The 13,465-nt window shown below is 40.1% G+C and overlaps 1 protein-coding gene across 1 annotated transcript; it reads right to left on the reverse strand.

Moving 5' to 3' along the window:
• Positions 1–1,509: 1,509 nt before the first annotated feature.
• Positions 1,510–2,109, reverse strand: LOC127136249 (uncharacterized). The gene has a single exon (XM_051062833.1). It carries the CDS (start codon positions 2,107–2,109, stop codon positions 1,510–1,512), a length of 600 nt encoding a protein of 199 aa, XP_050918790.1.
• Positions 2,110–13,465: the final 11,356 nt, after the last annotated feature.

Genomic DNA, 13,465 nt, shown 5'->3' on the forward strand with positions numbered 1-13,465 from the left:
TTCCAGAATCAGCCCCATTAGCCATACCTTTTCAGACATTTCCTTAGCAGCCTCTCTTTCAGCCTGCTTGCAACGTTGAAAACATCTCCATTGAGTTCTAGACATGGGGTTCTTCCCCAAATAATTTTCAGAAACATGAGTCCTTTTTTCAGACTTGAACTCACGCCTATAGTTGATTGTTAAACCTCCTCTGGCAGCAACAACACCTTGCGGGGTTTCTAGTTTTCCCTGAGGCTTGATCCAGGTGCCTCTAGGAGCACTTGCTGATGGTACAAAGCTCCTAGGCTTTGCTTGAGCATTTTCCACAGTTTTCCTTGGGATTCTTTCATTCTGGCGTGCTCTGTTCAGCCCACTTCCTTTGCTTTTTCCCAATTGTAGCTTTTGGAAATTTTCAGCAGCAACTTTGTCGGTGATAGCGCCACATCTAGGGCATAAGCCGACTTGTGAACCCTTATTCTTGCAGCGATACAGGAAATCTACCAAATCTTCATCAGCCCTTGGATAGACTTCAGCTATGTCGACATTTGGGCTTTCACCAGTTTCCTCTAACATGTCAGCCTCATCATATTCAGTGATCTCGACCATGTTGATCTCGACTGGCTCAACGAACAGAGCTTCCTCCTGATGGAAAGGGTCAACGTCAATCTTCATTTTGCGCCTAGCAAACTTCAATCTGCCTTTTTGAATTGCTTTCTGAACTAGATCCCTGAAAAGATAACAATTAGAGGTACTGTGACCAAGATAATTATGATACTTACAAAATCCTCTTTTCTGTCTTTGTTCCAATGGTGGTATTTTAGTACCAGGTGACACCACCATTTGACCATCTTTAACTAACAAATCAAAAAATTCCTCACACTTTGTCACATCAAATGTATAAGTTTTTGAATGGAATTTTGGATTGTATTCGACATGATTTTTCCCTTGTGCAGGAAGTAATGACCGACACTCATAAGAAGATCCTGGCTTTAACTCAGTCACGTCAATTTCTAATTCGGTCGATGAGGCATAATCAGCCTCATAGATTGGATCTGTCGCATCATAATCGATGAAAACTATTTTTCCCTTCTTAGCCTTACTGTGTCTAACCTTTTCTAACCTCACCCGTTCGAGATATCGAACTCTATCAGCCAATTGTGACATACTCTTTACAAAGGTTGGGTCTATTTTCTTCCTAATGGAATAATCTAACCCCCCAGCAGCCATTTGAACAAGTTCATGTTCCGGTACTTGCGTAAAGCACCTGGCCTTTAATGATCTAAATCTATTCAGATAATCGTCAATACTCTCAGCAAACTTTCTCTTAATGCTAGACAATTCTGCCAAACTGATTTTGGAGTGCCCTTCGTAAAACTGTTCATGGAACTTCTTTTCTAACTTGGCCCACGAATCAATCGAGTTTGGGGCCAAAGAAGTGAACCATGTGAAGGCAGCCTTAGTCAAAGAGGAAGGAAAGTTTTTTACTCTCAAACACTCATTGTGAGCCAAATCTCCCGACTCTGTTAAATATCAGGCAATATGTTCTATTGTCGACTCACCAGATTCTCCCCCAAACTTAGTGTATTTAGGCACTCTCGTTCCTCTAGGTGACTCGGTTTGGAGAATAAATTCAGCCAATGGGGAGGCATATAGTGGCCTTTGCAATGTGGCACTCATACTATTCCTACCCATAATTCTTTCGACAATAGTTGTTAAATTATTTTCCATTGCTAAGTCTTCTTGCCGATATTGATCGACAATTTGATCAGCATCCTGATGTCGGTTAACTAACACCATCTGGTTATGTCCTGCTACTCCTGACTCAATGCCTTGATTTTGTTGGGGTCTAGGGATTTGTCCCTCATGGACTGTCTCATCTTCTGCTGTCCCTATCTCTACTTGATCAGGAATGGTTTTCCTAACCACTTGTGCCATCTGTAGAGTCGGTGCCCCTAGGAAGTTACACAAGCGTGTCAATTGATTAGCCACCTGCCTATTTGTTTCAGCAGATTCCTGTATCACAGGATTAAAAACTATACCCATTTGATTAGTTAACATATTAACCAACTCATGATTACTACCATCCATTTGCTGCCTCAACGCTGCTATTGAAGTATTCGACAGCGGCATGGTTCTATTCTGAGTATTATTCCTATTCTGAGCATTGCCCCCTTGCGCTGATCCCTATAAGGAGGAACTCGTATTTTGAGTGTTGTCTGAAAACAATGTTGCACTTGATGTTGACTGATATCATGGCATTAAGGAATACGACATTCCATAAAGAGGATCTGTGGTGCCAAAGCGAGGCACATAAGGTCTGAACATTGTCACCGTTGATCCTAAACCTCCCGGTGGAGGTAAAGGAATTGACGTTCCAACCACACCTGTAGTCGACATCGTTGAGGCTGCACTTGTCAACGGAGGCAAAGTTGCAACCTGTGAAATTACTGTTTCTGTAATGGATAAAGTCCCTTGTGGCACTTCATCCGTATTGGAGTTTGACATTTTCACAGTTTCTTGTGGTCTACTATATAGTTTGCCATTTCTAAGTTTCATGCAATTGCGTAACTACACTAGCACGGGTCCCATTGGGTGTGCCATTTTGTTTACTGTGGAAATTGGTAAACAATCGTTAGTCCTCCCTAAGCCTAAAATTAAGGGTTACTTGCAGGATCAACCAGTTGATCCTAAGACATGTGCTAATGTAACTAGGTAACTTGTTCAATTCGACGGACTATTAACTTTGTGAGAAACGGCTTCTGACAAAATATTGAACAAGTAAACGTTTTTTCCACACAAAATGATGATGCTATAGACTATGGGTGACTCGTGACCGACAACACTATAACATTTAAAAGATATACACAACGAACGTGCTTTTGGTGAATTCTATTATCGTAATAGAATTAGTGTCCGCAGCATAGACGACAACATAAAAGGACAATTCAAACGTAAATGAAATAAAAACAAAGTGTTCAACGGGAACAATTGAAAAATAAGGAGATTGCATTGAAGTAAATGTGGTGATTCACGTACATTAGCACTCTTGAAAACTCTTGCTTCCTCGCATTGGGAATGTGAAGTTTTTTACAAGTGATTTTGGTACAAAGTGAACACCCCAGAGTCCTCTGTGGGATCCCCTATTTATAATGAACTAAAGAGACTGTCTACAGGCAAAACTACTCAAAAAATATCTGTCTGTAGACAGACGTCGTGCTACACGATCTAAAAACTGCTCCATATCTTTGGCGCTCGTTCTCCTTGTAACTGCTAATAATTTTGAATTTCAAACTTATCCTGCTCAGGTATTTATGTCGACACCATCCCCTATGTGTCCGATACAATCAAGAACTTCTTAAGTCCCAATCTCTAGTTTAGTCGACAGAACGGATTTCGACCCAACTTGCTTCTTCCGTCGATTTCATCTTCTGGTAACTTGTGGTTTTCCCAGCTCTTGCTTATGTTGGACTCAACTTTTCTTTCAAACATCCCCTTGGTGAGGTATAATCCTTAAATCCATAAGGCGCTTTCATTAATTATGCCTTCAACATGCCTTACTAATTTCTTGTGGTAACAGCAGGACCATCATCTTTTCCCTCCAACTGAAACTTGAGACTTGCCACTTCTTCTACAACTTTTCCCAACTGAATGTTGCTTCCCTTGAGTTGATTTTCCACCCCTAACCTCTGAGTGTTCTCCTCTTCAAACTGGACATCTTTAGCTCAGAGTTGCTTCTCTAACTCTTCAATCTTGACTTTGTATCTTTTCTCCATCTTGGCTTTGGATGCTTTAAGGACCTCATAATCTCGGGGTTTTTGCTTAATCTTCACTTCATCTTCTTCAAGAATCTTCTTATGAACTTCAATAGAAATAGACGTGTTTCCTCTACCATCTTCAAACCTTGATCTTTTCTTAACTTTCACAACCCCATCCATTTCTCTTTGAACCTTTTTGAGATTGTGAAACAATTGAGCTTTCCCTTGACTGGCCAAACGAAGCCTCACCTCTAACTTTTCATTCTTTGCAAGCAGTCAGAGATTTTGAGTTTGAATATGGTCATAGGATCCCTTAGGCACAACATCTGGATGATCAGGCTCTTGTGGATACAAAGGAGCTTCCAGAGAGAAAGGCCACTAGCAATCTTTGTTCCTCTCCTCAACCCACTTAGCATAAGGTGAATATACTACAGAGTCTTTCTTCCCAAAATAAGTCCCTCTTTTCAGATGAATACTTCCCCATGCTTTGACAGCTCTTTCCATCCATCCAGTACTATCAGGCACGTCATAAAACAAGGACTTTTGCACATCTCTATCCTCAAGGGGATCTTTTAAATCATATTATAATTATCTTCAAGAAAGATTCAGGTTATAATTAATGCCACCCTTCATCCCCATAAGAGACACAAAGGGAAACTCCCCACAGCTAAAGATCGCATCTTTACTTTCAGGTCTGCTCAAACTATGCCCGTACTAGTCAATGTCCTTGGGGGTGAGTCCCATCAGCCTTTGGGATCACTTCAATGTGTCTTGGGTATCAACAAAAGCATATTAGAAAGGGAGATGACCTCTAAACCAATGGAACAAAAGTGGTGCACAACAATGAACAACACCACCCTTCCCTTTGAAACTACTAGAGTGTATAGAATGATAAACATCTCCTAGGAGAGTTGGCACCAGATTCCTTTGAATGAAGATAGCAACAAACTTCTTATCAATGAACTTCACTTTATTATGAAACAACACAATTCCATAAATGCAACATGCTAGAACATCATTGAAAGCCTTCCAATATCCCTTGTCATCCATACCACCAACTTCTTTTAACAGAAAACTCAAATTATAACGGCTGACACTTCCCTTGTTCTTAAAGTTAGCCTTCACAATAGATTCGCTCAAATAAATAGCAGCTACAACTTGAGCAACATCAGGTTTCTTCATGGAAGCATGAAAAGGCACTTGATGCAAGATAGGTATGTTCAAGATACTGGAGTATTCTTCCAAAGTAGGAGCTAACAGATAATACGGGAACATGATGTTGGTGTAAGCCCTAGAGGCCAATACTTTTGGTACTTGTATCGAATTATTTAAAGGCATTTTCTTTATTATGGTTGATTAATAAAGTCCCTAGAATAGATAGTCCGTTTAATGTATTAAGTGTGACTTAATCATGAGAACACATTAAACATAAGGGCACTATTCTTAAAGTATCCGTAGTCGAGCTTTAATGTGAAGTGGGATAACATTAAAGCATTAAGACTATTATGTTTGTAGACTGATGATCACATCTCATGGATCATGGATAAAGAGTTATCAAGTCTTAAACATAGGTATGAATATTAGGAGTAATATTTATACCGGATTGACCCGCTATGAGAATACTATATAGAAAGTTATGCAAAGTGTCATAAGTTATTCTCATGGTGATAATAGTGTATACCACTCTTCGACCTGAAACCACTATGGATCCTAGATGTAGAGTTGAGTGCTTTATTGCTGATCCAACGTTGTCCGTAACTGGATGACCATAAAGACAGTTGATGAGTACTCCACGAAGCATGCTGAGGGACATGAGTGTCCTAGATGGGATTTGCCAATCCTGCGTCACAGGATAAATGTCTATGGGCCCAGTATTGAACTGGACAAGGGTGACACGGTCTATACCTTGTGTTCAATATAGACATAAGGGCAAAGGGGTAATTATACACATAATTATTATCACAGGAGGTTTTGTCAGATCACATGACATTTTCGTGACTTGGGTAGCAGTCATGTGTTGCTAGATACCGCTCACTGTTTATTATGTTAAATGTGTGATTTAATATAATTGCCAACGCCGCGAAAACCTATAGGGTCACACACAAAGGACGGATTGATGAGAGATAGAGTAACTAAGGAACACCGTAAGGTGCGGTGCACTTAAGTGGGAGACGAAATATGGTAAGGTACCAAATACTTAAGTGATTTTGGGCATATTATAAGATATGGGCCAAAATACACTTAAGTGGGCTTTTTAGCTTGAAGCCCACACAAGTGGTTCTATAAATAGAACCCCTTGGGTAGAAGCATTGTCACTCCACTCCACTCAGACTAAAATTCAAGTAGAGACTTGGAATTTCTTTTCCCTCTTTCTCTCACTCAAAGCCTTCATTCATAACAGCTAGCACTGCGATTGAAGGAATCCGTTCGTGTGGACTGAGTAGAGACGTTGTCATCGTTCAACGTTCGTGATCGCCCCGTGGATCTGTATCAAAGGTTTTGATCATTATCAGAGATCTGCACCAAAGGTTTGAATCGCCACAAGAGGTAACGATTCTATCACTGATCATGCCCATTCGTAAGGATCACTAAATGGAGAAATTTTTAAATTCCGCTGCGCCTTGGATGGCAATTTTCCAACAGTGGTATCAGAGCCACTTACGAAACCATGAATCTGATATCTGTTTTTGTTCTGTAATAATATGATTAAAACATAATAAATCAAAGGTTAAATTGAGATCGATCAAGTTACATATATGTGATATATGTGATCCTGATGCAAAATACATTATATATGATATAGTGTTCTCGTTTCGTTCATTCAAACCCTTGATGATTGTTTTCCTTTGAGCGATCAATGGTCGTTTGCTTCTTGATCTGACATTAGTATGGTGAAGCAATGACGTGTTGATCAATCATACTGAATTAACAATCGAGATGTGTTTGACGGTTTGAAATTGGTGCATCAGGGTTAGTGACGGCACAAGGGTTATGTTGTCAGAGAGTTATGCGATTGGGGTTTGAACGCACAAGAGTTGTGCTTCCTAAACACTTTTTGGAACAGTGTTAACTGGTTAACGCGTATGGTTAACCGGTTAACGCAATGCGAAATTAAAATTTTTAAGTTTTCAAACAGTGTTAACCGGTTAACGCATTTGGTTAACCGGTTAACGCAAGGCGGAAAACAGTTTTCCAAGACATTTTCAAACAGTGTTAACCGGTTAACGCATTTGGTTAACCGGTTAACGCAAGGCAGAAAACATTTTTTTTTAATTTCAAACAGTGTTAACCGGTTAACGCATATGGTTAACCGGTTAACGCAAGGAAAAATTCACCCGTTCGGCTAGAAAAAGTGCTTTGAAGTATCAAGTGTTGATACGGAAAAACCGACGTCAATATTAAATGAATTGTTCATTAAAATTTTCGAGCAGAGGCGCTGCCCCTTCGACCGCGTAAGGGGCGCTGCCCCCTTGACCCATGTCCGCTGAACGGTCAGCGGAACCATCGTCCGCTGACCGGGCAGCGGAACACCCGTTCCCGCTGTCCGGGCAGCGGACCCCCGGCTAACTCTGCGTAGTGTGATCGGTCGTCGAAATTTAATTTGATTTTAATTAAAGGAATTAATAATAATAATAAAGTGTTTATTATTGTCTTGTGGTGATCGGTTATGGCCTTAGTTTTCCTTTGTTTTGTTTTGGGTTTTTAAAATACGACCTGCGTGTCGTGCCTCTCTCTTAATCTCCCAAATGTAACTTCTTTTCTCATCTCACTCCCTCGTATGTAAAACGAGTTTCTTTCATGTAATGTAATGATATGAAGAAAGCAAAGAAGTCAGTGCCAAAGGAGGACAACCTTGAAGATCTTGCTTGGAGAAGCTTAGATCGTTGTAGGTTAGCTTAGGTTCTCTCATTGGCTTGGGAGAACAATTGCGCTAGGGGCCATAACTGTTTCATTATGTATGTATGTATATTGATGCATGTGGATGTATGTTGATGCATGTGAGAGACGGTTTATATGATAAACAAGCCGGTGAGATCAGAAAAATTGCAATTCCCTCAAATTAAATATTAAGTTTATGCTTTCCAAGTTTTAACACTCATCAAGACTAGTAATGGATAATGTAGGTTTCGCCTACGCGAGGTGCATGATCTATATATTAGTAAGGTGCGATGGGATAATTGTAATATCCAACTGTTAAAACAATGGGTCAAACTTAAATAAACAAATTATAATAAGATTATATATATGTTTAGAAGCAATAGTTGGGAATGATCCATATGATGGATTAGAATAAGGAGTTATTCACCCAACTGAAATTTTCGAGAGTTGTATGAGATACAATTGGAAGGAGTTCCTACCTAAATAACCTAGTTTTGTGTAATCCGCCTACGCGGACTTAGAACGAAGTGAAATATGGATCTCAACCCACTAGAAAATCTTCCAACGGGATTTTCCGAATCAAATGATGAGGGTCATTTGTTTTGAGTAAAATAGTGGGAGCATATTTAATTAAAGGCCTAATTGAATATGTCAATGATACTTATATTTTCATTAATCCTTGTGTAGATTACCATGACAGCAAACACCTCTAACAACATCTTGCGATCAATCCTTGATAAGGAAAAATTGTCTGGGACAAATTTTCTGGATTGGCACCGAAACCTGAGGATTGTCCTCAAACATGATAAAAAGCTGTATGTCTTGGAGACACCTATTCTTGAAGAGGAACCTCCTAGTTCTGCACCTAAGGCAGAAAGAGATGCTTATAAGAAGCATGTCGATGATGCCAATGAAACTGCTTATCTCATGTTGGCTACCATGAACTCAGAATTGCAAAAGCAACATGAGAACATGTCAGTGTTCGATATGATCGAACACCTGAAGTTGCTCTATCAAGAGCAAGCAAGGCATGAGAGGTTTGAAGTTTCAAAAGCCCTTTTTCAAAGCAAGTTAGCTGAGGGAGCCCCTGTAGGTCCCCATGTACTCAAGATGATTGGGTATGTGGAAAACCTTGAGAGATTGGGTTTTCCCCTCGAAAAGGAACTTGCAACTGATTTGATCTTGCAATCGTTGCCAGATAGTTTCAGTCAATTTGTCCTAAATTTCAATATGATTGATATGGACAAATCTCTTCCTGAACTGCTCACCATGTTAAGAACTGCCGAGCAGAATCTGAAGTCAAAAGGAAAGTCCATTCTGATGATCGGAAATGGAAAGAGACAGAACAAAAGGCCCACTAAGCAGAGTGATAAGGGGAAGGGCAAGGAAGTTGCCAATCCCAGATCCACTACTGCTTTGAAGCCTAGTGGAGGCATAGCAAAAGAAGGCACTTGCTTCCATTGCGGTAAGACCGGACACTGGAAGAGGAACTGCCCAAAGTACCTGGAAGATAAGAAGAATGGAGTAGAGACTTCAACTTCAGGTATTTTTGTTATTAATTTATCTACTTCTGCATCATGGGTATTAGATACTGGATGCAATTCTCACATTTGTACAAATGTGCAGGAACTAAAAAGGAGTAGAGATTTGGCAAAAGGTAAAGTCGACCTACGAGATGGCTGTGGAGCAAAGGTGGTTGCTTTAGCCGTAGGAACTTTTGTATTGACTTTACCTAGTGGTTTAATAATTCAGTTAGAGAACTGTTATTATGTACCTGCAATTAGCAGGAATATTATTTCCATTGCTTGTTTGGACAAGTTTGGTTTTTCATTTATAATAAAGAACATTTGTTGCTCAATTTATTTGAATGATATATTATATGCTACTGCACAAATGAACAATGGACTATATGTCCTTGATCTTGAAATGCCTATTAATAACATTAATATAAAAGGGTGAAACCTAACGAGTTAAAACCAACTAGGTAAGAATATTAAAACTCTTCGATCAGATCGAAGTGATGAGTATTTAATCCTAGAGTTTGATGACCATCTGAAAGAGTGTGGGATCCTATCCCAACTTACTCCTCCTGGAACATCCCAATGGAAGGGTGTATCTGAGAGAAGAAATCGAACCCTGTTGGACATGGTCTGATCCATGATGAGTCACACCAATCTTCCAAACTCCTTTTGAGGACATACACCATTGACATCAGCTTACACACTTAACCGTGTTCCATCCAAAAGGTTGAAAAGACACCATATGAGATATGAAGTGGTAAGAGACCACATATGTCTTACATGAAAATTTGGGGTTGCGAAGTTTATGTGAAAAGAAAAATTTCAACTAAGCTTAAGCCCAAATCTGACCAATGCTTATTTGTGGGGGTATCCTAAAGAAATAAGAGGATATTACTTCTACAATCCTTCGGAGGGCAAAGTGTTTGTCGCTCGAACTTGAGTTTTCCTAGAAAGGGATTTTAATTCCAAAGGAACCAGTGGGAGGAAAGTAGAGCTTGAAGAAATTCAAGAATCACAAAGCATCGATACACCTATGGAGGAATTAGAGCAGGAAACACAAGTAGTTGTGTAAGAGCAACCTGCTCAAGTAGAACAAGACCAGCGTAGGTCAGGCAGGATACGTCACCTACCTGAGATATATGGATATCTGATCAAGGTGATGTATTACTCATGGATCAAGATGAGCTTGTGACCTACTCATGGAATCTTCGCCTTGATGAAACAGTAAAACTGTATGGATTCATCAAGAACGAAGATGAGCCTTTGTCGCATCACGCGAAAAACCGGCGGGAAAACAAGAACAACAGAGCCGCCACCGTGCGTTATTTATCCCAAAAGAGGGAAAGGAAACGCTCAGAGTAAACCTAGGAAAGAACATGGTCTCGCGACCAAAGAAGATGGGTTCGGGAGTCGGTTATGCGAAGGGAAGGTATTAGCACCCCTACGCATCCGTAGTACTCTACGGGATCCACGCACAAAAGGAAGGAATATTGGTTGCTAAAACACTGCTCACACACACACACACTGGCTGAAAGAGACACAAAAAGACAAAAGAGACTGACTCGGCAGGATACCGCATCCTGGGCCTACTTAGTCTATCAGGCATAGACATCAGAGTCGAAGTAGTTCGGACTGGGGAAACGACACATGCTCGCTAGGATATCGCATCCTATGCATACGTATCTTCTTGGACGAAGAAGAATCAGAGCATTCGTAGCTCGGCTGACACGCACACAGACAAACAAGACACAGGCAAACGTGGAGCCCGAATGCCAATCACTGGACTTACATCAGCATCCGAACCAAACACACGCACACTGGAACCCAAATGCCACTCGATGGACTTACATCAGCTTCCAAGCACACAACAGCACAACAAGTTAATAGGGAGTCGGGGACTCAGCCTATAACTGTCAAACACACACAAAAAAGAAAAAGGGCGCCCGGAGAGATCAGCTCAATCTCCTGCCTACATACTTCATCTGGTATGAAGATCAGGGCGATGTAGTTCCCCTACGCAGGGATACAGGACTAGCCTAACCAGATAACAGAGGGAGACACAACTAGGGAGACTACGACTCGAGCCTAGATGTTATCATGCAAATCATCCCTAAGTTAAGGTTTCTAGCTAACTGGCACAGGGAGCCAGCCTATCCTAGTCATGACTTGCACAGGAAGCAAGCCACACACACACTTAACTTGCACAGGGAGCAAGCCAAGCAGAACCTAACTTGCACAGGAAGCAAGTCAAACAAACATACAAGCACAGATAGCACACACTATACACAAACAAGGGGCTCAAACAAGGCTAGGTTTTAGTCGAGGGGTCATATCAACCTCAACAAACAAACCTCTGGAACTGGGTGAATATGCTCTTAACCTTGCCATTGAGGGGCTAAGGTGAAGCAGATGAAAGGTGAGTGAAGATGAGACTTCACAGCTCTTATCCCTGGCCTGGGAGAGCTTAAGACAAGAATGTGTGGGTTCAGAAAGTGGGAACCCTTCTACACATTTAAAACTGACTCAACTGTACAATTGTACAAGATCTTGGGTTTGTATCTGCAATGCATCAACACAGTGGTGTGAGCAAAACAGATGACACACTGAATAGCAGGGGATAGGTTGCTTATCCCTTGGTTCTGCCAATTGCCTCTTCACTTAGGAGGACTTTGACTCTATGCAAGGATAAAAGTAAACAGTCACAAACATTGCCTCTTAAGGAGGACTTCAGACAGTTGCCTGGCCAAGTAACAGGCCAGGTCTTCCAGACTACATGAAGATGAGAAAGGTATACCTCAATGCAAATTGCTTATCAAGCAAAGCAAAGCAAAGTTCACAAGGAACTAAAAGCAACTAAAGTACCTGAAATCAGTCAAGCACAGTTAGTATACAAGTCAAAGTTAAATCAAAATGAAATAGAGGTCAACCAGTCAACACAAGCAAGTGAATGTGCAAGGCACAAGGCTCAAGGCATGTGAGCCAAGCCACCTACAAGACAAACAAGTTAGTCAATGATAACCAAGCAGGCTCAATCAAAAAGAAATGGTCTCATTGGTCATTTGGTGTTTAACCTGAAAACACAAGCTCAAACGTGAGTAACAGGACCACTAGGACAAGCCTAGGGTCAAAAGAGAATGAAAAAGTCAAAACAGCAAAGGATGAGTATCCAAAATCATGTTCAAACATTCAAGAAGCAAAACCAATTGGGTTCATGTTCATATCAATCATCATCATCATTTCATGAACAAATTAGGTCAAGGTATAGCAAACAGAAGCTCATAGAAGTCAACAGCAAGACTTAACTCAAAAGCAACCTAAAACATTTCCAAAAATCACCAAATAAATCATGATCAACCCTAACACATAGCATGGTAAGCATGTCAAATTTCATCTCATTTGGACAAGTGGAAGGCAGTCAATGAAAATCAGAAAGTCAAGGCAATTTTGAACATGTTCAAAGAAGTCAACCAATCATGCATCAACTTGAAAAATTCATAAATCAGAGATGGCATATGATAAATGAATGGGACTAAAACCATGGCAAATATGAGGATGTCTAGTTATCTCATGTAAAATTTCATGTCCATCTAATAAAGTATGAGAATTTCACAAATGAAATGGGAACAAGTGTCACCAAAAGTCAACATATGACTAAACAAGGGAGAAAATCTCAAACAATTAGGAAATGTCACAAATAATTCCAAGAAAATTCACATGTAAACTAGACATACAAGAGTAGGTTCATGCAAAAAATCAGATCAATTGGAGGTCAAGAAGCATGGTAATGAAAATCATGAAGTTGGACATCAATGGTGTGACACAAATTGTCACACCCTAATTCAAAAATTCATATCTCACAAACCAGCAATGATAAATTCACAAACTCTACACCAAAATCACCATGAGTGTGTCTAGTTTAAGCACAAAAAATTTGGGAGCCATTGGATAAAGTATCACCATTTCACAAATGTTTTGGCAAAGTGTACAAAAATTGGTCACATGTCACAAACCCTAACACCAATTAAAATCCATTGATCACAAAATTCTGGAAAAATAATGATAAAAAAGTAGAGACCATGAGGAACGCAATGCAAAAAATCCCATTCGAATTGGATTAAAATTGAAGCACTTATGATTTTTGTAAGATGGATGAATCAAAGTGAAATAATTGGAAAAAGAAATAACTTGTTTCAATGTGTCACATGCCACGAATGGCATTTTTGTAAATAATCCATCCACTAATCAAAACGACCGTGTTTTGGTCCAGGAAATGAAATGAGCTGATTGGCTGTGAGGGATTTGGGAATAGTAAAGCCCTGCACACGTGAAAAT

The sequence above is a fragment of the Lathyrus oleraceus genome, chromosome 4, assembly GCF_024323335.1.
Source record: "Lathyrus oleraceus cultivar Zhongwan6 chromosome 4, CAAS_Psat_ZW6_1.0, whole genome shotgun sequence".
Taxonomy (NCBI): domain Eukaryota; kingdom Viridiplantae; phylum Streptophyta; class Magnoliopsida; order Fabales; family Fabaceae; genus Lathyrus; species Lathyrus oleraceus.

Coding starts and splice junctions, on each gene's coding strand:
- LOC127136249 (XM_051062833.1), bottom strand. CDS start 2,109: ATGCCGCTGTCGAATACTTCAATAGCAGCGTTGAGGCAGCAAATGGAT.